This window comes from Leopardus geoffroyi, chromosome X, assembly GCF_018350155.1.
Source record: "Leopardus geoffroyi isolate Oge1 chromosome X, O.geoffroyi_Oge1_pat1.0, whole genome shotgun sequence".
Lineage (NCBI taxonomy): Eukaryota > Metazoa > Chordata > Mammalia > Carnivora > Felidae > Leopardus > Leopardus geoffroyi.
In genome coordinates, this window is record NC_059343.1 from 89,239,329 (window position 1) to 89,266,002 (window position 26,674).

Sequence of the window (26,674 nt, forward strand, 5' to 3'; positions counted from 1 at the left end):
AGTACCGCCTCTAGCTAAAAGTACTATTTGGCTTATCTGTTGGTTTAGTTGACTGTTTTTTATGGATGTGTCTGTGCACTGAATGTGATGGAATTAACCCCATGCTCTGGAGATTGGCCTTCAAGTTACTGTGTCTCATAGTATGAGGGGAGATGGATGGGGAAGGCCAAGGACAGGGAAAGAGGGAGAGGGAGGGAGAGAGTGAGGGAGGGAGAGAAAGAGATAAAGATGGAGAGGGAGAGATGGAATGAACAAGTAAATGTGTGTGTCCAGGTGAGGCAATGACCTAGGAGAGAGAGAAATCCTGCCAGTATTTTTCATTATTGCCAGAAGACACATCCATAGAGAGTGGCCCATATCACAGCTTTGGGCCAGTGGCTCCATCTTGCAGTGCATAGGGCCTGACTTAGTGCACCTGCCCACTTCTAAGTTGTGTTCTCTTGTTTTCCCCCCAAGGGATTTTTCTGCAAAGAAGAAAAAGACTTTGATAACTGGTGTAGCCTTGTTCAGAAGGTATGTATGTTTTTCTTAGTGTTAAAAACAAAATTGTTCAATAGGATTCCTTTTCAAGACCGTTTCTCATAGTAACCTAAATCTAGCCTGCTAGGACTTTATTTCAAGAGAGAAACTAAGATGTGGGGGGTTATGCAGAACCTTGGGGGAACCAAAGAAAAACTTTGGGTTGAAATATGCTTAGTATGTCAAGTGAGTGATATTTTTAGCTAAGTAATGTTTCATCTCATTATGCCTACGAGTTACATGAAATAGTCATGAAATAGTCCATGAATATTCTACCAGTTTAACTTAAAAATGCTGATTTCATAGAGTTCAGCCTAAATTCTTCCTTATTCCATTCATAAGGCTGAAATGGTTGAAGGAACTAAACTAAAGTTTTTTATTTGTTTAGTGGTCTGTTTACAGTTTCATATAGTCAATTATGGTTTAGGAAGCTTGTCTTTCAACTGTCTCATTTCTATAAAATACAGGCATGCTGCCATTAAAGGAAACACAATTTTCAGAAATCTGTAAATACCAAAGCAAGATATTCTTTCTTCTTGGTATTTTGTGTAAAAGGGTATTGATAGTGTTTTGCTAGCTCACCAATCATTCTATCTGCCCACCCCATTCTCACTTCTAACACATGCCAAATATGTGGGTGACATTGATAAATGCGTATGGAAAGAACGGAGATCACAGGGAGAAGTTTAAAACGCCCTGGATGGGGTGGCAGGAGACATGATGTTCTCCTATTTGGAAAAAAAAAAAGTTGACAATATGGCAGTCCAGAGCCTCTTGCAAGTGTAAGAAGGGCAGATTTATCTTCACAAGAGAACAAATAATTTACACTAATGTCCCGAGCTGAATCTCAAACCCCAGTTAATAATTGGCTGAAACATAATGGAAAATCATTTTCTAAAGGCAATGCTTAACATTTCAGAATGCAGCAAAACTGTATTTATACCACATTTAAAGTTCAAATGAAGGGCGCCTGAGTGGCTCAGTCAGTTAAGCGTCCAACTTTGCTCAGGTCATGATCTCTCATGGTTCGTGGGTTGGAGCCCCGCATTGGGCTCTGTGCTGACAAACAGCTCAGAGCCTGGAGCCTGCTTTGGATTCTATGTCTCCCTCTTTCTCTGTTTCTCCTTCCCCACTCATGCTGTGTCTCTCAAAAATAAAATAAATGTTAAAAAACATTTTTTAAAAAAGTTCAAATAAACGTCTCTTGTGAGACAATGCCATCTAAATTAGGACGTATACCATAAGTGTTGGGTTAAAACCAAACCAAACCAAACCAAACCAAAACCATGTATTATCTTGGGGCAGATTTAATATAATTAACACACATTTCTTTGGAGCCAACACTTCAGGAACTTGTCAGCCCTGTATTGAGTTAGGCCCGTGCAGCTGGCATATGACCTGAACCTCCTGATGGACCGTGGGCAGTTAGTACTGACCTTCCATCAGATACTCCCTCCATAGTCCTTCCTTCCTGGCCAACAGTATCTAGAGTTGAAGAGGGATGGGTCAAGGAGAGGATGGGTATGTTGGCTACAGCTTTGTTTTCACCTTTCAACAACCAGGTCCCTCTCATAGGGTTTGGGATCACACATGGACAATTGGGCAGAAATGTAGTAATTCTGAAGTGTTTACAACTGTTGCTGTGTTTCCTCAGGAAATTCTAAAGGAAAATTTAAGGATGTTTGAATTAGTTCAGAAACACCCATCACACTGGCCTCCCTTTGTTCCTCCAGCCAAGCCGGAAGTGACAACCTCTGGGGCAGGTAAGCCATTGGTCCGGGGCTCTTGGGCCAGCAGACCTAGGCGTAGCAGTTGTTTTATGAGACAGAAGCAATGGTGGCCCATGTTTCCATGGAATGTACAATTTCCACTCAGCTGGTCTGATCAAGGAATGATGACTTTAATCTACTGAGGAACTGATACTTATCAATTTCCAAGAGGGGCAGTAGAAGAAAATGAGCTCGATGCAAAAGTTCCTTGCAAAGTCAAAATGCCTAGAACTTTCATGGTCTGGTTCAAAAAACAAACCAAAGACCATGGGTGATTCGAAAGCTACCTCAAAGATCAGAGAGTCTCATCCTCATCACTGTGAATAAGACTAGGTAGCAAGTTCCATTATTTAGCTTCTTTATAAAGAATTTCTAGCACTCGTCAGTGGCCCCACCTGTGGGTCTACTCTACACATGCTTTTCTGCAGCAAAATTATTAAAACGTGCACAGTCTTGGGGCATATGGCGGGGGCTCAGTTGGTTGAGCATCCAACTTCGGTTCAGGTCATAATCTCACAGTTTGTGAGTTTGAGCCCCACATCAGGCTTTGTGCTGATAGTACAAAGCCTGCTTGGAATTCTCTCTGTCTCTCTCCCTCTGTCCCTCCCCGACTTGTGTTTGTTCTCTCTCTCTCTCTCTCTCTCTTAAAATAAATAAATAAATAAATAACTTTAAAAAAATTAAAACATGCCCAGTCTTAACTACTGAGTACCATATGGACCACTCCAGCCTAAGTGTCAAGCTTTCTTCTTTTTCATTTCCATATCCTGATAGAATTCATCGACTCTACTGAGCAACTAGAGGAGTCTGACCTGGAGGAAGATTTCGAAATTCTGAGTGTATAGAATAATGGAACCTCATCTTGGTGATCTGTCTTCCACCTGGCACCAGAAGAACACGAAGCCCTTACATAACACTTTTCTAGTCAGCAAGTGCCTGATATGCCAACAGCATACAAACTTGATAGCAATCATGACTGAGCCAATCACCATTTCTCAGAAAACAAACAACAGCAACCCTTCCCCAGAATGAACTAGAACAATCATGGAATGTAGGAGCAGACAGATTAGGAGCTGTCCCTTGCTTCCCAGCTTGTCTTACCTGGCCACTGCAAGTCTTCAGCTACTGAAACGAGAAGGTGGAGGTCAGACAGCAACTCCCACCTTGCTTCCAGCACCAGCAGAGGAGAGATGGTTACCCTGTGCTTCTTCACCCTTTCAGGTGTGACCTCTTTGGGGCTAAATACTAAGAAGCAATCTATTCTCTTTCTCTAATAATAAAGTGATTGCATCAGGGAGAGAAAGTTCTTGTTAAATTATTTGAATATGTGTTTTAAATAATTATAATTTACATCAAAAATGTGTCAAAGAAACTATATCAAATGTGCACTCATTGGCCTCCTTCCTATTTGAGGGAACCTCACCATTTGATGGGTTACTGTCACCGTCCTTACTGATGTTTTTTGTCAGATGTCACCCTATCCTTAAATCAAATCACGATCGCTTAAATCAGGGGTTGGCAAACTTTCTGTGAAGGGCCAAATAGTAAACATTTTGGGCTTTGCAGGCCACGTGGCCTCTGTCACAGCTACTCAGCTCTGCTGTTGAGGTGCAAAAGCAGCCAAAGACAGCGTGCACACAAATGAACGTGGCTGTAAGCCAATAAAACTTTATTTACAAAAACAGGTGGTGAGCTGGGTTTGGCCTGCAAGCTGTATAGTTTGCCAGTCACTGACTTAAATGTTGATTTGGGGGAAATAAAAAATTGTGTCTCAATTAGACTCCACTTTGGTTGGCAGTCATAATTAGAAAAAAATTATTCATGTGGTGACATTTAATCTTAAGTACATCAGATGCCATTCCAAACCACTTCAGGATGAGCAACAGAGTAAATCTTAAAATCTCTTCATCAAATTGGCTTTGCTAAACACTCTTTTGTGTGGATATACCTCAAGTCCAAGTGGTGTCTTCCCATTTTCCTCTCCTTACCTGTTGTGTGCATTTCACCTCCCTCCTCCACCAAGTCCCAAGGAAGGCCAGCAACACAGCTTGAAAGCTCGCACAAAACCCAAGTTTGCTTTGTTTTGCTTGTATATTTAGGAACATTAGAACATTTGTCTCCTTAAATTCCATTTTATTCTTTTTTTTTCCCAGTAGGTAGTATATTACAGTGGTTCAAAATTCAAAAGGTGCAAAATGGTATGCAGTGAAATGTCTGTGTCTCCCACAGGTCGGTTCCCTTCCTGAATGCTCCCAGTGTCGTTACTCTCTTGTTTATTGGTCCAGAATATCTATATTCTGCATATACAAATATATGCATATATGTCTTAGATTTGGTTTCAACAACCTCGTTTCTCTACTTTCGATTTGTCTATAAAGGATCCTGTAGACCCAGAGTATAAAAACCCATTTCTTGAACTCTAGCCTGGGTAGGGCTAAAAACAGTTATAGGCATATTTTGAAACAAGTTGTAGATTGGTTGCCTTCAGCCATTTGACTTTAATTGTATTTTTCCTGCCTCAGTGTTTTCTTGTAAAGCTCGGCTTGCATTAATAGGCTCAGGGCGGTGCGGGGGTGGGGTTCACAAATTGTAGTGAGACGGACTTTAGAAAAGTTTTCATCAAAGAATGTCAAAAGAGTCAAATGTTGATATTTAATTCCTTTTATTTGCAATATACAAGGCTGGCACCATGCTTATTACTGAGATAGGAGGTGAAAGTAACAATAACACAGATTATACTGATTATGCTTGGTCTGTGTTGGCACAGTTTACATAATATTTAAGGAAACAGAATCAGCTGGAAGGAATCACCTCATGTCAACATAGCTAAGTATTCTGGGAAAGTGATAGAGGAAATGGTGAAAACACATCCCCTGAATAGAATACAATACCCTTTATAGTCAACTCAGGTTTTCTTTAGGTCTGCCAACTGCTAAAGAGAGGAGTGTGCTAGATTTTTATGAGGTTTAAAACCGTATTAAAATTGTTTAACAGGCTACCTGTGAAAGAGCAGTTGGATGGACATTTTAATGGAAACTCTCTAACAACAGCCTCAAAGCGCAAAGGACCCAACACACCGGATCTTCGATCTGCCACCTTGCACACATCTGGATGGCATTTGAAATAAACAGGGACTTCTGAGAAATTGGGCCAAGGGATTTGCCTTTGCCTTTTTGTTCCTGGAGTCAAAAGCAAAATTCACACCTCCTTACCCATCCACCTCTGTAACCCCAGCCTGGGAGAAAGGGCTGTGGTTCTCATTTCCCTTGGTGGGCCTGGATGCATTTGGGGCATCCTCTGCTCTACTCTGGACCAGGCCAAGTCCTAGGTCTCTGGCCGGGGAGGGAGCCAGCAAGGAGGAAGTGATTTGTCTATGACCCTATGAAGTTAATGAGCTCCCCTTCTAAGCATTATGGGGCCCAGTTGTGCTCACCCTCCAAGGAGGCAAAGCTCACCCCAGGCTACTGGCTGGCACCCCATTCCAGGTCTGCTGCCTGCCTAGACACAGTGCATGTCCTTGAAGAGTGAGAGCTTGCCCCATGCAGGCTTGAGCCATCCATGAACATTCAGCCAGAGGATTCTTGTTTTTAATGTGGAAACACTGTGTTCTGGTTTAAGCCAAATAATGCATGGTACTCTCTGGACATAAAGAAATGACTTACCAGCTATTACAAAGACCTTTCTGATCAAGGCAGTGAGGAAAGCCAGTGGTCTAAGGAAGCAGTAGCCCAGTGGGTCTTTCTGAGGTAGCCATGAATAATCACACAAACATCGGAATCAAACGGTAGCACCAGGTTGACTGAAATGGGACAGATCTCAGTAGGGTGAGCTCACCCATTGGGCCTGAGGGTTGGGGCGACCAGTGTCCAGTACAGCCCAAATGAGACTCCAACGTACAACTTGACAGGTGGACAATAGGGCTTGGGCCTTCCTTCTTCAGATCATTGGGGTTTGTGAGGTGACCGTTGTTTGGGGGGGGGGGCAAGTGGCAGGGTGGCAGCCCCCCCTACAGGCTTTTCATACACACCTGGCAGCGGCTGACCCGGGTATGGAGCTGCCCAGCCTTCAGTGTTTCAGATACAGGTTCCTCCCTAAACTGCTGCCTCTCTTCCACTGTTGTCAGCCAGAAACTGTACTTGTTGGCAAAGTAGTGGCAGGTGCCCCGGGCCCCACTGCACTCGATGAAAGGAGTGGCACGAAAATCCTCCAGGCAGGAACCGGGTGAGACCAAGGACTGGCCCCCGCCCTCGGCGCCAGCAGCAGTGTGCTGAAACAGACAGGGTCAAGTGTGTGAGCTGCGCCTGCCATGGGAGGTGTGGGCCCTTCTGAAACGCTGGGCTCTTGGCTCTGCCCCAGCATCAGGAAAGCTGTGTTACAGTACCAGCGTCCGCTCATCCCTCCTTTGTAGCTCCTAAGGGCCAGGAGCGGCCCCTAGTGCCCTCCTAACCCACTGCATTTGGACACTGGGTACATCTCAGCCAGCGTCTCCCAAACTGCCGCCGTCCCACTGAGTTTCAAGGTGTGTTCGCTGCCTCTCCGCAAATCTCCACAAATAAGTCTGAGAAAGGCTGGATTAAGGAAGATGCAATAGATTTTGGAAAGCAGGTCTTCTCAGGGCCCTTGTCAACTCCCAGCCCTTGGTGGTGTACTCCAAGAGAGAGAGTGCACAATGCTCCACAAAGTGGTGAAACCACAGGCCCCTCCCCTAGCCTATCAATAGCACTCTGAGGTTACCTTTGTTAGAACTTCTTATGTTTTCAGTCTGCACCACCCCCTTCAGGGCAACATGCAGTGTGTTTTGCTTGCTGAGTACAAGTGGGCATCGCATTTGGCCTAACGTCCTGGCCCTCACTTCAGGGCTCCCTCCGCATACAAGGTCAGGATTTCCCCATCAGTGCCACTCATTAGCCGATAGTCTCCAGTCACTGTACCCACAGTGGTCCCTGTGTCTCCACTCCCCATCCCCCCTCCTCTCTTCATGTCAGCTGGATTATCTGGACCACAAGAGGTGAGGAAGAGGCTTCATACACAGCCGGGTCAGCAAACGGCCAATGGGACAGATGGCCAAATAGGACGCTCAGGGATGGCATACTTTTTGGGACAGTTGGTCTCCATCTAAGTGACCTTTCCTGATAAATGCAGCATCAGAGTTTTCCTCGCTTTGATCCTCAGAAAACTTTCTAGAACAAACAACATGCTTCCCTGACTTACTAAATAGCAGACACTGTATATTTTACATTTTGCACATGACACAGGCTTATTGCTGTGAATGTTGGTTTTTGTGTTGGGCAATTGTGGAGGGGCCCCACACCAAGGGACACAGCTTGTGGAGTCCTTAGGCCACCTCTGAATCCTTTTCTCCCTCATTTCTTGTCTTTAGTAGGCATGTCTTATTGCTTCAAGATGCCATACTAGGCAGTCCAAATTCCCACCCTTATAGGTCTTCAGGAAAATATAGATATTCTAGTATGATAGAATTATGTGTAAAGTAAAAGCAAAGAGATTCTGAATAAGATCTTAAGAGTGATCCCATAAGCAAAACAGGTGAGATATTGTAAAGCTTTTGTAGCATTCCTTGTGGAAGTTCAGGGGCCTTTCCAACGTATTTCCCGGTCTGGGTGGTGGATAGGACAGAATGATAGGTGAGGTGATTCTATATTCCTTTGGGATAAGCTGCCCAATTCACATAGAGCAAAACGACGAAGGGCCTCATCTCAGGTACGTGCACCAATGTGAGGAAGCCTAAGGCTTTGGTGACTCTTCAAAGACACTTTCTCATCATGTCACCCCTGGCAATTTAGTAAAGAAGTTCTGGTGAGCCAGAGTACTTTGGTGGATGCCACACTGGTTTTACCTCTGAGTTATTCTGGCCCTAAACCTGACTTTTTGCTCATTTAATGTCCCCCGATATTCACGGAATGTCATGGGAGGGACCTGATGCCTCCTTGGGCTTACAGACATTCTCAGCTCTTAGGAACACGACAGCCTTCCCACTGAGATGGAGAAGCAGCAAAAATCCCACCAATGAGGTACAAACACAGCGTGCCCTCATCTGAGTCTTTCATTAGGAGATGACAGTGGCCAGAGGGACCTAGGAGAGGGGGCAGAAGAGGAGAAATGTCCGTGCCCGGCCTGAGCAATGAGAGTATGTCCCGGCCTTCAGTGGGGACAGCCTCTCCCTCACTGTCCACCGGGATCGGGAGTTTCCTCCTTCCCTTGCTTGTGGCATAACTGAAGCAGGCATAGAGATGTTAGGGCCTTTGCTGGTGATTCATAGAAATTCTCATCCCTGGACCACTGAGTGCAAACTGCTCGATTCTATTCATAGAATTACCCATCATTTGTGCAGAGCTGAGCCTGCTTGGTCTTTAGTCAAGGCCAGACCAAGCATGTTCCTTCTTTTCAAATTCTGTGTTTTCTATCTCATGCCACTTGAGCCTGAGGACCAGCTTGAGGCACCCTCCCAGGTCTCCCTGCGGTCCATCTCTACACTGGGGAAAGGGGGCAGTGCAGGGCCTTACCATGAGGAAGGAGTACCCAATCCAGAGGCTGCTCCAGCCCAGGGGGCACTGCGGGATGGTGATGTCCTGGCTGTGCACAGCAATGGCTTGTGAGGGTGCCTCACACACAGAACAGCGGCTGATGTACTGGGGAATCTGGGTCTGGCCGACGGGCATCATGGGAATGGGGGCGGTGGTGGACAGCCAGTAGGATTTATCATTGCGCCCAGCATAGTGGCACACTTCGTTGATGTTGCAATAGATGAAAGGCATGGTACTGAAGCGGGGCAGGCAGGAGCCAGCAAATCCTGGGAGGAGAGAAGGTGGGCAGGGGCAGGTAAGGTCTGGCTGAAATTATCCCCAGGGCCATTAGGACTGGACTAAATGGGTTTACGTGCAACTGCCTGGACTGGAGCAGGGGTGCCTCTCCTTACAATCCTGGCACACTGTACATACACTCAAGTCTGTGGGTCAAATCCTATTCTCAATGCACCAGGGAAGTTTGATAATGAAAAGAATCTTTTTTTAAGTTCATTTATTTTAAGAGACACAGAGAGAGAGACAGACAGACACAAGCAGGCTCTGCACTGTCAGAGAGGATGGAGCCTGAAGCCAGGCTTGAACTCATGAACCATGAAATCGTGACCTGAGACGAAATCAGATGCCTAACTGAGCCACTCAGGCACCCTGAAAAGAACGTTTTTATAAGCCATGTAACAACTCCCTAATTAACCTGCTTTGTAGAACTAGCATTTAATAGACCGAATCTGCTGTTCACAGTCTGCACACCTGTAGACAACACAATTAATTATTGGGTAATCACTGTTGCCCCACAGGTCATCTCATTATTACTACTACTAATCGCTAATGTTTAATGGATACCTAATATGCCAAACATTGTTCTAAGCAGTTTACATTGGGTGATTCATGCAACTCTTACACCACCCTATGAGATAGGTTCTAGAACTAGCTTTGTTTCCACTAAGGGGGAAGTTGAAGGTCAGAGAGGTTGAATAACTTGTCCAGGGTACCCAGCTAGTAAGTGGTAGAGTCAGGGATTAAAAACATTTTTTAAATGTTTTTATTTTTCAGAGAGAGCACACACAACTGAGCAGGGGAGGGGCAAAGAAAGAGAATCCCAAGCAGGCTCTGCGCTGCCTGACGTGGGGCTCAAACCCACGAACTTTGAGATCACGGCCTGAGCCAAGATCAAGAGTCAGACGCTTAACCCACTGAGCCACCCAGGCACCCCGGAACCAGGGTTTAAACCTAGGTGTGCCTGATGCAACAGCTGGTGCTTGTTACCCACCACCAAACAGTGGGCCCACCTAGGGCTGGGAGGACTGAAAAGGGTGGCTCTAGGTCCTTGGGATGGATGGCCATGGCTGGTGTCAGAGCCGGTACTTACCCAGGTCCTGGTTGTGGGCTTTCTCCTGCCCCTCCACGAACAGCAAGCTGTAACCCACCCACAGCTGGCTCATCCCGACGGGACACAGGGGCACCTGTTCCGACTGGCTGTGCTTCACCAACGTGTAACCCACTCTCGCGCTCTGCCCAGGCATTCCAGCCGTCCCGAAGGGACCCTTCTTCCCTGGAGCTCCTGAGAGGGAGAGAGCAGAAAAGGGGCGAGCCAGTCATAACAGCAGCTACTGACGCTGTGCTGAGCATTGAGCAGGGCACATTGTATACACACACGTGTTAGCTCACCGGATCCCCTTATCACTCCAGTTTGTAGATAAGGAAACAGGCTCAGAAGTCCCACAGCTGGTAAGCGGTAGACCTGGAATGCCAACTCAGAGGAATCCAGCTACGGAGTCCCCTGTTTGAAAAAGCATGCTATCCAGCTTCCCTCCCACGGTCACCTGGCCTTGGGTCCTCTACAAGGGGATGAGGGGGTGGAGGGGGCTACTTCTTGGACCCTGCAGGCTCTCACAGGACATAAGTATACCTGCTGAATCTGAGGCAGCAATAGCAGAATTAAGGTTGGCAGGACAAAATCACACCCTCTCTCCCGCCCGTGCAACATGGCTAATCACACCACTTTCCCACCGAGCCTCGGAACTGTTCTCTACTCAGGACAACTGGTTTGCCATCTCTGATATAAAATGGGAGCTAAGTAGCGGCCATACGTTATCTCGAATTTTCTTGTCCCTTGAATCATCCCCTGCCCATCCATGTCAGAATCTGTGGGCAGAATATGGGCAGTGAGGGGCAGGGGTGGGGCATACTAGAGTATAGTCACAGCTCTCAAGAGCTGGAAGAGAACCCAGAAAAGGATTTGAAAGAGTCCTTTGCCTTCCAGAATGTAGGGCTCTAATCCTTCACAGGCTCAGAGGTGGGTGGGAGCGAATGGAATACAGTTCGGTTTTCCAGGCTCTTCGTAGTGCCAAACTTTACTGCCAGGTTTCCTGTTTCTCAGCTGTGAGATTCTGGCTCACCCCAAGGCCTCATACCCTCACAGAAACCCTCTGCTCCCTAGTGCTGACATCACCAGACCTTCGAGTCCTGGAGGGCCTTGCAGTCCAGGGAGACCAGGATCACCAAGAGGCCCAGGTGGGCCAATGAGTCCGTTGAGACCATCTTTTCCAGGGATGCCAGGTAATCCTTTGGAGCCTGCAAGGAGAGAAGGCTCACAGCAGCGTACTCAATGGGGGAGGTCCAGAAGAGCCACCCCAGAGGAAAAGGACTCATGTGTCATGCCCAGGACTCACCAGGAGAGGGCGCACTTGCCATCATTTTAGAGCCCTCAGAGCTGAGCCTCCCGGGGCTAGTCCTTAGATGGAGTCTGGACATCTGTCCTGGGACCACCACTCTGAATTTAGCCTTTCTGAGCCGCCTCACACCTATTTCCTCCTTCCTTCCTCTCCTCCTCCCAGCGACGCATACAATGCACAGAACCTGCCAGCGTCCCTTGTCAGAAACGAGGACCCCTAGGCCCAAAGAGACTACTAACTTACCCCAGTTGGTGCAAAGCTGGGATTGGAAGCTGGGTTTCCTGTCCCCCCAGCCCTGGGCTTTCTCCATTGCTCTTTATCCCCCACCACACTCTCACCTTCCCTCAGCAGCACATGAGAGAGGGACAAGCCGGCTGGAGTAGTTGCTATGCTCTGCCCACACATTCTCTAAAGCCAAGTAGAACTGCTGACCCAGCTGGCCCCCCTTCCTGGCAAGAAGCTTGGGAGCTTCATGAAGGACCAGAGGAGATGCTTGATGTGGGTGCCCCCTTGGGGCTGGAGTTCCCAGCCAGTAGCTTCAGCTTCTCAGCCAAGGCTATCTTAGCTCCCTGAGAAGTCCCCTTTCTCTGGTGCTGGTGCCCTCCTTACCTTGTAGGCCTACAGGGCCTTGAACCCCAGGGTCTCCCGTGAGGCCAGGGATGCCATCCATGCCCGGTTGACCCATGGGTCCAGGAGGAACCTGGACAGCTTCTGCAATTGGTGTTTGTCCAGGAGCACCCCGGGGTCCGGAAAAGCCTGCAGGCAAGCGGGGGACATGGAAATAGCAGGTAAAGGCAAAGGAGGCATGGGTTCCCAGAAGCCTTCCTTTCCACCTCACAATCACCAGCTTTCTACTTTTCCTGTCCCCCCTGCCCCACCCCACAGTGCCCATTAGACACCTCTGGGGTGACTGCCACCACACTTTACACAATGTCCCCCTTACGGATCTATCTCCCCAGTGAACTGGGAGATTCTTGAAGGCAGGGAATGGGTTATATTCATCTTGTTTCCTCAGGACCCAGCACAGAGACTGGTACATGGTAGGCAAGTCAGGAAATGTTTGTTGCAAATAAGGTGGGCTGAGCTTTGGCTCAGGGCTGGGATGGTTGGTTTATTCACTTACTGGTCATAGAACAGGGCCAAGGAGGCCAAGGGGATGCATCCAACCTCAGAGATTCAGTTGGCATCACAGCCTAGGACCCTGAGCCTGGCCTGCTGGTTTACTAAGAGAAGCCAAACAAGTCAATTCGCTTACTAATTCATTGAACAAATATCTCAAGTGCCTACTATGTGCCACACCCTGGTAGATTAAGGGATGGAGGAGTGAATAAGACAGACCCATTATGGGGATTATGGTCTGGTGATAAAGATGAAAAATGCATAACCTGACAAATACCATTAGTCTTACTGCAAGTTGTGAGAAGTGCTACAAAGGAAATGAACAGTGCAGTGACAGCGACAGGGAGCAGAGGGCGCTATGGAGCGGAGAACCTGTTTAGAAAGAGTGACAAGTGGCCCCTTACAAGCAGTGACATTTAAGCTGAGGCCATTAAGGAATAGAAGGCGTGGAGCACCTGGGTGGCTCAGTCGGTTAAGCATAGGACTTTGGCTCAGGTCATGATCTCCCAGTTCATGATTTCAAGCCCCACATCGGGCTCTGTGCTGACAGCTCAGAGCCTGCAGCCTGCTTCAGATTCTGTGTCTCCCTCTCTGTCCCTTTCCTGCTCGCTCTCTGTCTCTCTCAAAAACAAACAAACATTAAAAAATTAAAAAAAAAAAGAAGGACCTGGGGGGCAGAGGGGCAAGAGTATTCCAGGAAGAAGAACTAGCATGTGCAAAGGCCCTGCAGTCAGCCCTGCAGAAAGAGGCTTGTGTGGCAAGAACAGGAACACAAAAAAAGAAGGGCTATGATGAGGATGAAGAGGGAGGTATCACATAGGACTTTGTGAGCCATAGTTTATTCCTATGCTATGGGAGGCCAGGGGGTGATTTATGTTTTTTAAGATCCCTCTGACCACTTTGTGAAGAAATAATTGTTGGGGGAGATGCACAACAGAGGAGGAAACAGAGAGATCAGGTGGCAAGTCACTGCAGTAATTCTCACGCGAAATGTCAGTGCCTTGGACCTGGGTGGCAGCAATGGAGGTGCTTAGAGGTGAGCAGATGCGAGGCACAGTTAGGAGACGTGACCCTCAGGGCTTGCTAATGGATTGGGTGCAAGTGAGGGGGATGGTGGTAAAGGATGGAAAGTGTCGTTCTTCCTTTCTGGATTGAGGAAATGGGTGAGTGGTGATGAGTGCAAACCCAATGCCTGCTGATGCAGAAAGAATGTGGAGGGGAGATCAGTGGGCTGGACCCATGGTGGCAATGGTCTTCAGTCCTGGGAGCTGATGGAGGCAGAGATATCCTCAAGGTGGAGAAATAGCCTCCAGGGAGGAGCTTCATCCAGCTGCCCCATACATCCAGGCTTTCTTAGCGTGAGTCCTATAGGACAATTACCCTCAGACCCATCCCTCGAGGGAGCTCTGGATCAGCTGGGTACATGTTCTTAACTCACCTCTTGGCCCTGCCTTCCCCTTCATCCCGGGAAGTCCTGGGTCTCCAGGTGGCCCAACCTTGCCTGGAATCCCCATGAAGCCAGGCTCACCTCTCATGCCTGGTAAAGTCCAAAGGAAAGCAAGTCAGGGCCTGGCATGGTGGTGCTGGTGGGGGTTGGAGGGGTTGAGACTAGACAGATTTGAGGGAAAGAAGAACATTCTTAGCTGGCCTGTCTTCACAGGGCTGCAGGACGGAGCTGTCTCTAACTGCAGACTGGGTAAGGGCCCAACAGCCAGCCAAGCAGCCATACCTTTCAGTCCTAGCTCTCCAGGAAGGCCAGAGAAACCTGGAATTCCTTGGTCTCCCTTGGGCCCTTGACGGCCAGGAATTCCAGGGAAGCCAGGGTCTCCAGGGTCACCTTGATCAGAGGATAGCCCAGGGGGCCCTGGGGGCCCTGGAGGGCCTGGGCGGCCTAGGGATAAGATCAGAGAGGAATGAAGGCAGGTGAGAAGGAGGTGGCCACCACTGAAGGCCTCGGGGCTAATAGCAAGCCAAAGCCTGTTCCCAGGGCAGAGAACATTCCTTTGCTGCATCTGGGGTCCCAGTGCCTGGACCTTCCCAAACCCTTTTTGCAAATACAGCCCTTTGCAGTCCCCCGTGTCCCTGTTGGGGGAGGGACATGAGGCCATGCAGGCCCATGCACATCCAGCAGTAGGAATGGGGCTGGACTGTATTAGGATCTCCCCAAACTGCGGACAGAAGGCAAAGGCCGAACCTCTTTTGGGTTTCCTGTCTTTACCTCGCTCTCCATCTAGGCCTGGTCGCCCGGGTTCGCCAGGCTGTCCTCCTATGACTGAAGGCAAGGAGAGGCCTGGGGCACCGGGCAGACCAGCAGGTCCCTGGAAGCCTGGGAAACCTGCAAATAATAAATAAAAGGGGCTGCATGGGCTTCGTGTGGCCAAGCTCTCAGAGAAAATGGAAATTAAAGCAGAAAAAGTGGAAGCGGCTAGATAGGGGGGCCAGACCGGAGAACGCCAGCAGAGGGCGCTCTCCCTTCAGTCTCCCTTTGCAGCCGGTAGAGGAACACGGGTCTCACACACGCTGACACACAGGGTCTCAGCGACTCCGGGTTCCCTGTGCCCCGTCCCCCGCCGGCAGCAGGCGCCGTAGTTCATGGGGATGGACCTTTGGAAAGTTCTAGCTCCCAGCGTCGCTGGAAATGAAAATATTTTAGACAGATTTCCCTCAAACCGGGAAGAAAAGAAAGTATGACTGCAGCACCTGGAACTGAAGTCACACATTTTCATTAAATTAGCCAGTTACGTCTGATGGTGCCCAGAGAAGGTTACAAACTGAGGTGAGACACCGGCTCCAGCGAGTCCGAACAGACACCTGCTGGGTCAGAAATGGAGGTTGCAAGGACGCTGTGACTCCCAGTGTCTTCTAGGGCTAATTTCTGGGTCTTCTAGGCAAACTCAAAAATGCTTTTATAGGTAATTCATGATACCAGCTGAGTGCTTGCTTAATTGCCAATAGAACAAATTTGTGTACACTAAATCCCTTCCCCCTTTTTGGTCAAAGAAAAAAGCCATTTATTAGAGTAGATACAAGAATACTTGTTTGCTCACGTTTTAATACTGCGTGTTTTATGTTTGCGGAGCGATGTCTACTATAATGTTCAAAACCAAAAAATTTCAACTGCTTAGGGAAGATTTAACATTCACACGTCAACTACATACATGGAAACTATATGGGAAAACACATCGAAGCCATAGATACAAATGTAGAAGTCCATATTATACTTCTAGTATGAAAGAGATGTATTTATTATTTTGGTATTTTCTTTTTTTTTTTAATTTTTTTTTTCAACGTTTATTTTTGGGACAGAGAGAGACAGAGCATGAACGGGGGAGGGGCAGAGAGAGAGGGAGACACAGAATCGGAAACAGGCTCCAGGCTCTGAGCCATCAGCCCAGAGCCCGACGCGGGGCTCGAACTCACGGACCGCGAGATCGTGACCTGGCTGAAGTCGGACGCTTAACCGACTGCGCCACCCAGGCGCCCCTATTTTGGTATTTTCTAGAAGAAATTCAAATGAAGAGAAATAGATTCACACTGGTTGATAAAGTATTCGGGGGGTTGAGATGATTTTTGTTTGTTTGTTTGTAACAATAAAATCCAAAAAGATTAGTGTGGAGTTATATTTTTCAGAAAAGGAAATCCAAAAATATTAATGTTGCGTTTCTCATATTTAAGTAAAGAGATGGCAAATCCATAAAAACGTGTAAAGAAAGATGGCAGATTGGTTAGTTCAGGTGTTTTTTTAACAGCTCATTTGTTAACTGAAAGTTGAGGAAATATAAAGAATAAAAAAAGAAATTTCAAGAAAAGTCTCCAATTATTATAGATCTGGAAAAGAAACAAAATGAAAGCAAAAAGAAAAACTAGCTTCACATGGTGCTACTTTTAGTATGGTCAGTTATGTCTCGATGAACCTTCGAAGTATTTTTCTTTTTCACAAGGGTAAAAATCTGAAAAGAAAGACATATTGTTTTTTTTCCTGAAAATATACCTTTATATATAATACATATCTATGCTGAAATTAAGCGAAAACCAATAAATAAGACATCATATAGTAGTGTGGGCAGCACACAGATTGTTAGAAGCTCCCATAGCAGTTTTTGGAGCTGCCTTCTCTTTTTACCTGTTTCTTGATTTTAGAATTACACCAATATATCATTAAACCCGAAACAGAGGTACTTCTGATCTCAAGTAGTAAAAAAAAAGAAAGAAAGAAAGAAAAGAAAAGAAAAAAAAAGCTCGCATATTTCTTTAAGAATGAGACACTTTAAATGAGCACATGAAAATGCACAATGGCATGTTTTTCCAACTCATTTCAGTGTCAGAGACTTAAAATAATCCCTAGGGGCACTTGGGTGGCTCAGTTGGTTAAGTGTCCAACTTCAGCTCAGGTCACGATCTCATGGTTTGTGAGATGGAACCCCGCATCGGGCTCTGCTCTGACAGCCCGGGGCCTGGAGCCTGCTTCTGATTTTGTGTCTCCCTCTCTCTCTGCCCCTTCTCCTCTAATACTCTCTCTCAAAAATAAACATTTAAAAATTCATAAAAAGACAGAAAACCCTAAATACACAAATGCAGCTTCTAAATATTTAGTGCAAATATGAAAATGAATGGCATAATTCAGAATTATTTAGATAAAGGTATTACAGGGAGAAGGATTGCTTTTGGAAGTTTGCTTAGGGGTAAATCTTCATTTTACACTGATTTCTATGATCATGTCAGAGATAGGTTCCTCTGGGGGATGATATTTGCTGTATACTTTTAAAACATTGTTTTAATTAGATACTGAGAAGAGCAGAAGGATATTTATAAATCATAAGTAAAAAATAACCCAGATACAATGAACACCTCTTTTCCAATGACCCAATTTAAGAAAAAGAAGATAACATTACCTTTGAATTTCTGTGCATGCCCTTTACAGATCCTACCCTCTTCCTTGACTCTCGGGGGCAACCACTCCTGAATTTTGTGTTCAGCACCCCCACGCTTTGCCCATGTATATCTGTGTCCCTAAACAATATATTGGTTGTTTGCATTTATTTTTAAACTTTTAACAGTGGGATCATACCCAACGTATTTCTCTGCAACTTGCTTTTTTTTTTTAATCAACATTATGTTCCTAAAACGTATCCATCTTGACATGTGCTGTTTACTGAATTTGTAATTGTGATTTTTATTACCTCAGCGAAAAGAAATGGATAATTTAATGGCCAGGCATTCATAGTCAAGATTTGAAAACATCTGGGTTTTGCTTCTATCTGAGTCCCCTCTTTGCTACCTCCTGTGAAAGAAGCCACACGATCTCCCTACAGGCTCAGGCCGTGTTTGAGCTTTCCCTCTGGAGAAGCTGCTGGCTTTCAGAAAAGAACAGGTTTGTCCAGACCAAAGGAAAGAGTAAATGCAGACAGAGCAGATGCACCAATATAAAATCCAGCAGAAAATGAATTAATGTAGGAATTAGATCCTGGAAAACACACACACATTATACAACCATGCACATAAACAAATAAAATGTGGTAGGACCTCAAGCCCTAGAACTATAAGAGAGGAGCAGAGCATTTTGCAAACATGATTTCCTCAGGTACCACGCAATGATATACTGGGCAACATTTCTTGAGTACTTACAATGTGCCAGGTGCTGCACTAAGTGCTTTTATACGTATTACCTCACTCCTCATTGATTCTCCACAAAACCTGTGCAGTAGATTCTCTTATTATGCCCATTTTACAGAAAAGGAACATTAAGAGTTCACTGGGGATTGAGGGACAAGTAACTTCCTTGTTCAAGGTCATACAGCTAGTGAGACGTAGAGCTGGAATTTGAATCCAATGGTCTGATTTCAGAGCCCATACTCCTAGCTGTGATGCTACATTGAATTCATTTCCTGTTTTACATTGAGTGCAATGTATATGGGTCTTCAGAACATTTCTGAGGAGAGTTAAAGAATCAGAATTAATTCTATTTGTGAGGTGGGTAGAGGGAGGCTCAGAAAGAGACTTCAGAGGATATGATGAGTCAGGGGCCAAGATCAGGGCAAAACCTGTTTGCTAGTAACCTATGAATCCTAACTGAGTGCTTGTGTGTGCCTGTCCCAGGGAGGCATTTATCCTCTTAGTCTTGGGCTCCTTCCAGCAGCCGCACTGTCTTCTCAGGGCCTCGGGAGGGCGATCCACGCTGGACATTGAGGAACTTCTGGCAAATCTCTTGCTAAGTGGACAAGCCCTGTCCCTCGGGGCCATTAATCTCAGGCTTTGGCCAAGTGGGCAAGACAGACCCTGAGGTTAATAAGGGAGAGCAGGAGGGAACTCACTAGACTATTCCTTGACACTCCTTCCAGGAAAGCCCTAGCATTGTAGCATGGCCTCCCTTCTCTTTCTCAGAAGTCAGTTCCACTGGGTTCTGAGATCTCCAGAAGTGTGAAGACATGCACAATCCCCAGTGAACTCTTAACTCTCAACCCTGTAAGCCACATGGTCCTGATGAGCCCCAGCCTTGGCTGCCTAGCCAGGCCTTACTCAACTTCTATAAGGCCTGACTTGGGCCCACTTACCTCGACCACCTCTCTGTCCTTTCACTCCTGGCTTCCCTGGGGCTCCGATGCCAATTCCTGGAGAACCTTTTTCCCCTTTGGGACCAGGCAGGCCAGCTGGCCCAGGCACACCGGTTATACTAGGTCCTAGGAGGAGAAGCAGAAAGAGGAGGACAGAACTCAGTGCAGGTGAGGCCTTCATGCCTCGCTCACTTGCTGGAGGCCTGCCTGACATACACGAGAAGCTGAATACTGACAAAAGAGGAAGGAGAGCTCATTCTGGATAGAAGGACAGACTCTTTCTTCCTTTCTCCACAAATCAAGGCACCTCAAATTGGGGGCTGGCAAGGAGATCCATGAGTTTAAGGATATAGGATACACCACAGTTGAGAACTCATGGCCAGTCCTTGCCAGCCTTCTGGAAGAACTGGCACTCTCCTGCTTGCCCTTGAGGATCTTCCTAACCTGGAGTTCCATGGGTTCCCTTGGTTCCTGGAAGCCCATTCAGTCCATGTAAACCAGGAAGTCCAGGGAAACCTGAGGGGAGAGAAGATCAGAAATGGCTCCAGCAACTCTGAATCAGGAAGGGTCCGCAAAAGGTCTTGCCCCCAAGGGCACTGCAAAGATTGCGGTCTTCCTAGAGGCATAACTTAAGGCCCTCAGGGAGACCGAACCACCCCTAACCTCCACTCTCCACCTTTGCTTTTCCTGACTCTCAGTAGAAACCAATACAGCTTTAAGAGCAGGGTGGTAGATAATTACATATCTTCAAGAATGCCAAGTGGCAATGCCAAGGTCTTGAGTTGCCAGCTCCCAGAGACTCACTGCCCAATCTTGAAGTCAGGGAAAGGCTATATATACCAGGACAACAACTTTCCTCGCTAACTCTTCTCTCCATGGATTCCATGTTCTCCTCTTCCCATTCTTGCTTGCCCTCCATTCCTCCTCCTCCTCCTTCCCCCTTCCCATTATCTATCACACGGCCCCATCAATGACTCCCCTGGATGTGGCTTGCCCCAGATAGTGTCTCGCAATATAAAGTAGTTGCTGTTCTTTTTTCTTTTTTTTTTGGTGGGGGGGAGCAGAAACCCTCTCCCCACTTCCTCCTCTAAAATACATACCTTTGGTTCCTATTAGGCCGGGGGCTCCCAGGGGCCCAGTGGCCCCTGGATGGCCTGCAGAACCTGGTAGCCCTGGATTTCCTCTCATGCCTGCAATCCCAGGGAGTCCTGAAAATGAAAGCAAGGTAGCGGGTCAGAAAGGGTCATGGCTTAAAGCTAACCCTTACTTTATCAGAGTAAAGTCGTCCTGTTGCACAATACCTGGGGAGCCAGGAAGGCCAACATCTCCAGAAATACCAACTTTGCCATCTTCACCTTTGCTTCCTGGGAAACCCACGTCACCAGCTAGTCCATCTTTTCCTTTCACACCTACAAAATCAAGAAAGATGCTGAGTGATTAGGCCACATTTTGGGCAATGTATTTCTCCAAGGGAGGGAGGGAGTGAGCAGGAAGGTGAAGCCATTTGACCTGCCAAGAGAGCTAGGTCCAGTGAAACGACACTGAAAATGATGGTGGCAGCTGTAACTTCCCATTTGAAAGGTGCTGCCTGCTAAGGATAGTAAACTTGTTCTCGAGTGCCCCCAGAAGTAGGAGCAATGGGTAGAAATGTTCAAGAAACTGTTTAGATAACAATAAACTAAGGAGGTGGACGCCATCATCTCAAAGGTCTTATTAGACTTATCTCCATGAGTCTTGAAGGAGGAGCAGGCTAGTTTGCTTGGGGAAGCTGTGGGCTGCCAGTCAGGTAGGAATTTTTCTGCATTGGACTTGCAGAACTTGCAGAACTTGGGGGTGACCTCCCAAGTTCCTCCTGATCCTCAGTGTTAAAGAGTCTGTGAAACACATGAGGTCAAAAGTACAGTGGACTTACCTTTAAACCCAGATTCCCCAGGTTGTCCCTTGAGTCCCAGGCTACCGGAAATTCCAAGGGTCTGGCCTTGATCTCCTGGGGATATAAAGATATTGTTGAATTGGTCAGGAGAAGCTATAGCTCGTTTTGTAGCAGAGATCTTTTGATGGCAAAACCTTTTCAGATTCCATGTAGACAGAGGAGATCTTTGACAAAGGTATGCAGTGGGTAGAAGGTAACCAATCACCAAAAAAAGGCTGGGATGCTCTCAGCCTACTGGCAAGAAATGCTGCTACAGGAAGCATATCTCCACTGGGAAGACATTGCTAGTTTCAGTATGGGCAGGGAAGATGATAGAAGGAGGGGCATCAGAACATCACCAGAATGGAACAATGATGGCAGCAAGGATGGGAACTTTTCCTGCCCAGTGGGCTGGGTTCAACAGGGGAAAAGACTGTCTAGAGCCGAGGTTCTCCTCTGTTGCTGAGTCTGGAAGGCACGTGGGTCAAACCACTGTTTGTCACATGTCTATGAGGAGCAGAGACTGCAAATGGGGTTTGGCCAAAGGGGAAATGTAAATCAATTCACTTTCCTTTAAACACAGAGCTTCCTTCCAGAAGAGCCCTGCACCTGCTAGAAATCCACCTTGCTCTGGAAAAACACATTAAAAGAGAAAACGCTTCTCACCTTTTGAACCTAGGAGACCAGATGCTCCTGGGAGTCCGGGAGCTCCATTGAGACCCTGTGAACCCTTTGAAGCAATATGTAAATCATTATTTCTGCCCACTGCTCAGGGCCTCCCATGCTCTCACCCGCCCCCCCCTCCCTGAACTGCTGCCCGTATGCTGTGGCAGGGGTGAAGTGGGTTGCAGGGTGGGGGGCATCCTCCAGAAGGGAAGGTGATGAGCAAAGGGTAGAAATGCATACTCAGATGTGTTAGGGGAGGGATTCTTTCTGCAGATGAATCCTGGTCTCGTCATTCATCACTTCCCAATGCCTATCCAAGTTGGAATCTTGGGAAATCAGGTGTGGCTGTTCTGGCAAGTCTCTTACAAAACACAGGACGTGACAGTCAGGCCGGGTACTGCAGGTGCACTCTGGAGCCATTATGCACAAGAGGAAGTATTGCTTCACCATGCAGAGCTACAGCCCTCAGCCACAGATTCTGTAAGCTGTGGCTTCCTGCAAGGAACCAGTTAGCAGGCTGTATGTGTGTATACTGGAATCTGAATTTGGGCTAATGTTACCATTTTCACAGGATAAACTGACTTTATGACTAATGTCCAACACACTATCGAAGTCTGGGAAGTGGGCATGTCAGCTGCTATCAGTATAGTTATTCCTCTGCTATCTGGTATAGTTTTGATTTGTTGCGATGTCCCTACTAAAGACATACACTACCTAGTGCCTTGGGTGGGAGTCTAAGCTCTGGACCAGGTCACTGTGCTCACTGACCCACTACCTAGGATACCTCCTACATTTGCCTTACTTTTTCTGCACATTGGGATATCTGCTAATTCTGAGCCTTTGCTCATGTTGGGACCCCTCCCACTTTGACTCCATTCCTCTTAGTGCATGAGTAGCAAGGACCATCCAGCTGAGAATGATTTCTTTTGCAGTTGCTTCAGGGGTGTGTGTGTGTGTGTATGTGTGTGTGTGTGTGTGTGTGTGTGTGTGTGTGTGTGTTCTCTCCATCAGATGGACTGACACTTTTAAAGGACAGGGACTTTGGGGCACCTTGGAGGCTCAGTCGGTTAAGCATCTGACTCTTGATTTCAGCTCAGGTCATGATCACATGGTTTGTGAGTTCAAGCCCCACATCAGGCTCTGCACTGACAGTGTGGAGCCTGCTTGGGATTCTCTCTCTTCTTCTCTGCCCTCCCCAGCTCGTGCATGCTCTATCTCTCAAAATAAATAAATAAACTTAAAAAGATAAATAAAGGACAAGGACTTTGCTTGTAAGGAGCACAGGTGTTCTGTGACCTAGTTCATTCAGCCCCTTCAATACTGCTACAAGTATTGCTACTACTTATTTAGAGCCCACTATTTGCCAGATACTCTGCTAATTGCTTTACACATATCATCTCCTTTAATCCTCACTGCTGTCTGAAGGAGGTTTGAATATTGTTCCCATTTTGTGCATATGAGAAAAGTGAGGCTCAGGCAAGTTAAGACATATGCAAAGAATCATAGAGCTAATGAGCCATGGAGCTGAGACTCAAACCCAAATGCATCTCATTGCTACCCCTACTCTACCATCCTGCCTTTTAAGAACCCAGACAAGCTGGTTTGATTATTTGCCAATCGTTGCCTTGCATGGAAGCAGCAATGACCTTCCTGAAATCAAAAAATATCCAGAGGCCTGTACCAAATCCTTATGATGTGCCAGGCTCAATGAGTGATACTGGCAGAGGGGTGCAAACAAAAGAGCAGGTAAGGCAGTTCTTGTTCTCAAGTCCTAATGACCTCATTGAGGAAATTAGACCCATGCAGAACTGATTGGGATTCATATAAGCAGTGAGAAATGCAGCATGCCAGCAGGGAGGAAGCTCAGGGACTCCTGGAGGAATGGGTGCCTGGGCTGGGGCCCAGAGCATGGGTAGGCATTGGGCAGTTAGCTACAGAGTAGCAGGCTCTGGCACACAGGAGAGACAACATGAACAAAGGCCCAGAGGCAGGGACATTCAGGAGAGGGTGGGAAGACCTGTCAGGCTCAATGAGAGGACTCTGTCCAGGATGAGCTGGGGGAGGGGTCTGAGAAGTGGGCTGGGGCCAGAAAGATGGGCAATAGGGGCATGTCCCTTGCTATGGAGGCCCTTCCCTGGTGGAGAGACAAAGATCTGGGCACACTTACACTTGCTCCTGGTATTCCTGGGAAACCTGTAATTCCAGGGGACCCTTTAAGGCCGGGTAAGCCCCATAATCCAATGGATCCAGGGGGGCCTGGTTTCCCATTAAGTCCCTTGATGATACTGGGGAGGCCAGGAACTCCAGGCAAGCCTGGTGGCCCTGGGGGGCCAGCCTCTCCTTTGTCACCTGGGAAAGACACAAACAAGCTTACAAAAAGGACTCTGGGCAAGAAAAAACCTGCTCCCCCAAGGCGCAGGTACCCTGGATCACAGCTAACCTTGGGAATGGTTAGCTTTGGGGTGATGGTGTGGGTGGGGGAGGTGCCTTCAGCCTTAGGGGGCACCAGTCAGGGCCACCCCAGCTCTAGCACTGCTAGTGCCCACGCCCCATCATCCGCCAGGCTCCTCCAGGGGTACGACAGCCTCTGGCTCAAAACCTCAGTTTCCTGCAGTGGCAGTGAAAACTGGTAGCCTCAAAGTCCAGCACCCTTCAGGCCCAGAGAAGGCAGACTCCTTGGAACCCCGGTTGCCACCCATACTGCCAGTCTAGGGGGTCTTGCCCTTTCTTAGGAGGGAGGTTAAATTTGAGCATTTCTCTTGCCCCATTGCCTGCCCCAGCACCTCTGGGCCCAGGAAATCCGTCAGATCCAGCTGAGCCTCTAGAGCCTTTGTCTCCTTTCAGCTGCAGGTTCAGGATTGGAGGTTGTGGACTGGGGATTCCAGCTGGCCCTGGGTCACCTCTGTCTCCTGCAGGGGTGGAGATTTCGAGACCCTCGTGAAAGGAAGCTTACACACGGAGTCAGGCATGAGCTGACCATTCATCTCAGCTCTTCCCCTCTCTGTCCCCCCTCCCACCCCAGGCTTCCTTTCTGGGCCCTTTCTTGGCCCTGTTTCCCCAACTTTGCATCAGTGTGCATGCCCTTTCCTTTGACAAGCCCAAGGTCCATCAGCAACTTTGGCCCCACTCAAAAGCCTCCTCCACTGAGTATCTGGGAATGTATGATGGGGCCTCTAATATGCAGTGATAACTCAGAAGTGATTAGATCTCTCGGTTTAAAAGGACTTCATTTAGGGGGGCGCCTGGGTGGCTCGGTCAGTTAAGTGTCTGACTCTTGGTTTCAGCTCAGGTCATGATCTCACGGTTCCTGAGTTCAAGCTTCATGCCCAGCTCTGTGCTGACCTTGCGGAGCCTGCTTGGGATTCTCTCTTTCCCTCTCTCTCTGCCCCTCCACTGCTCATGCACTTGCATTCTCTCTCTCATACACAATAAAAAAAACTCTAAAAAAAAATAAAAAGACCTCATTCAGAAGCCCCAAATCTTATTATCTAACACAAGACTGTTATAAGCCACACCAGGAACAAAGTTGACACACAAAATGTACATTGGGAAGCATGGCCAGCAAGTTCAGAATTCAGTGCTCCAGCTTACCTTTTTTACCAGCACTACCAGCCCGTCCAGATGGTCCCACCTTTCCGGCTGACCCAGAAATGCCCTTTAATCCACTTGCACCAGGAATACCAGGGAGACCTGGTATCCCTGGAAAACCTACCAGCCCAGCAGATCCCTTCTCACCTGTTGAGAAAAAAGAACTTTGATTATGATCCCTCTTTTACATACAGAGAAATGGAAGCACAGAGAGGCTTACCCCAAATGGAAGTACTTACCCCAAATCACACAGCTAGGAAGTTTTAGAGAAGGGATTCAAACCCAGGTTTCTCTAACTCCAAAGCCCAAGCTGTCAGTCCTTACACATTATACAACTTCCCTGAACAGGGGCATGACACTAAGCAACAGAAGGGAGAGAAGAGGTGGGCACCTCTCTTATGGTTTGCCAAGTTAGAGCTCACGAGTGGCACAGAGAAAAAAAAAAAAAAGCCTAGGACCAGTTGTGTGACCTTGGACCAGTCATCTACCCCTGTAGACAATGGAGATGCCTCCCATCCAACCTCTGGTGTCTAGCAGGACAATCACAGAAACAGAGCAATCGGGCTCCATGGTACGGGGATCATGCAAATGAATAAACACAGTGTGACAGTTACCGTCCTGTGCTTTACTGACAATGCTATTCAGCCCAGCATTCCGCCTGGCCAGCAGTGAGGGTGATTCACCGTGGCTGGAGTTTTCCCTTAGTGCTAGCTTTGTCCAGCCATCTTACCACAAAAAGTCCCACCCACCTCCCTCCCTACCCCCCCTCAGCCCCATTCCCCCTTCCGAGGCAGAGAAGGGGGGCAAGCTGGGCAGCATGGATGACCGTTTGAGGCACCCACTAGTGCCTTTCTGAGCACTTCACTTACCCTTTGGACCCGGCAGGCCTGGCAACCCAGTGCTCCCTGGCAAGCCTGAGTTCCCCAAGAAGCCAATCAGCCCTGGAGATCCTGGAAGGCCTTTCAACCCAGGCAGGCCTCTCTTTCCAGCTGATGCAGGGGGACCTGTCTCGCCTCTTAAACCTTTCTTTCCAGGATGTCCTGAATCAGCACAGGAGAGAACACGGGACAGCCGTCAAGCAAGGCTGTGTCCAGATCTGGGCCACTGCCCATTCCCATGGCTTCTGGCTGGCTGGTTGGCTGGCTGGGTTTTGGAAATGGTCCTGTAACCATGGCCTCTGCAGGCTGCTAACTGGCAGAATTCTCTGCTGGCTGAAGCATTAGCTCTTACCACCCAGAGCACCACGCCAGTGGCTGTTACTCTCAGCATGGCAGGGCCAGCAAACCCCCTTCTGATTAGAACTTCTTCCCCCTTTATGAATGTGGTGACACATTTT

At 47.6% G+C, this 26,674-nt stretch overlaps 2 protein-coding genes across 6 annotated transcripts in view; one reads left to right on the plus strand and one right to left on the minus strand.

Annotated features, from left to right (window-relative positions):
- Positions 1–3,585, plus strand: part of ATG4A (autophagy related 4A cysteine peptidase) — a 57,456-nt gene extending 53,871 nt beyond the window's left edge. For both annotated transcript variants that reach the window (XM_045472452.1, XM_045472453.1), the window contains exons 11-13: positions 457–513; positions 2,174–2,282; positions 3,063–3,585. In XM_045472452.1, the coding sequence (XP_045328408.1) occupies positions 457–513; positions 2,174–2,282; positions 3,063–3,133 (237 nt within the window). In that variant the 3' untranslated portion in view covers positions 3,134–3,585. The remainder of the gene's footprint in view (positions 1–456; positions 514–2,173; positions 2,283–3,062) is intronic.
- Positions 3,586–4,933: 1,348 nt separating this feature from the next.
- Positions 4,934–26,674, minus strand: part of COL4A6 (collagen type IV alpha 6 chain) — a 295,848-nt gene continuing 274,107 nt past the window's right edge. For all 4 annotated transcript variants that reach the window (XM_045472451.1, XM_045472448.1, XM_045472450.1 and 1 more), the window contains 18 exons: positions 26,208–26,378; positions 25,342–25,485; positions 24,534–24,659; positions 23,918–24,099; positions 21,751–21,814; positions 21,085–21,159; positions 20,474–20,581; positions 20,273–20,380; positions 19,617–19,688; positions 19,173–19,298; positions 14,840–14,956; positions 14,351–14,512; positions 14,060–14,158; positions 12,112–12,258; positions 11,285–11,401; positions 10,197–10,388; positions 8,810–9,096; positions 4,934–6,555 (listed from right to left, as the gene is read on the minus strand). In XM_045472451.1, coding sequence (XP_045328407.1) covers positions 6,295–6,555; positions 8,810–9,096; positions 10,197–10,388; positions 11,285–11,401; positions 12,112–12,258; positions 14,060–14,158; positions 14,351–14,512; positions 14,840–14,956; positions 19,173–19,298; positions 19,617–19,688; positions 20,273–20,380; positions 20,474–20,581; positions 21,085–21,159; positions 21,751–21,814; positions 23,918–24,099; positions 24,534–24,659; positions 25,342–25,485; positions 26,208–26,378 — 2,558 coding nt within the window. In that variant the 3' untranslated portion in view covers positions 4,934–6,294. The remainder of the gene's footprint in view (positions 6,556–8,809; positions 9,097–10,196; positions 10,389–11,284; positions 11,402–12,111; positions 12,259–14,059; positions 14,159–14,350; positions 14,513–14,839; positions 14,957–19,172; positions 19,299–19,616; positions 19,689–20,272; positions 20,381–20,473; positions 20,582–21,084; positions 21,160–21,750; positions 21,815–23,917; positions 24,100–24,533; positions 24,660–25,341; positions 25,486–26,207; positions 26,379–26,674) is intronic.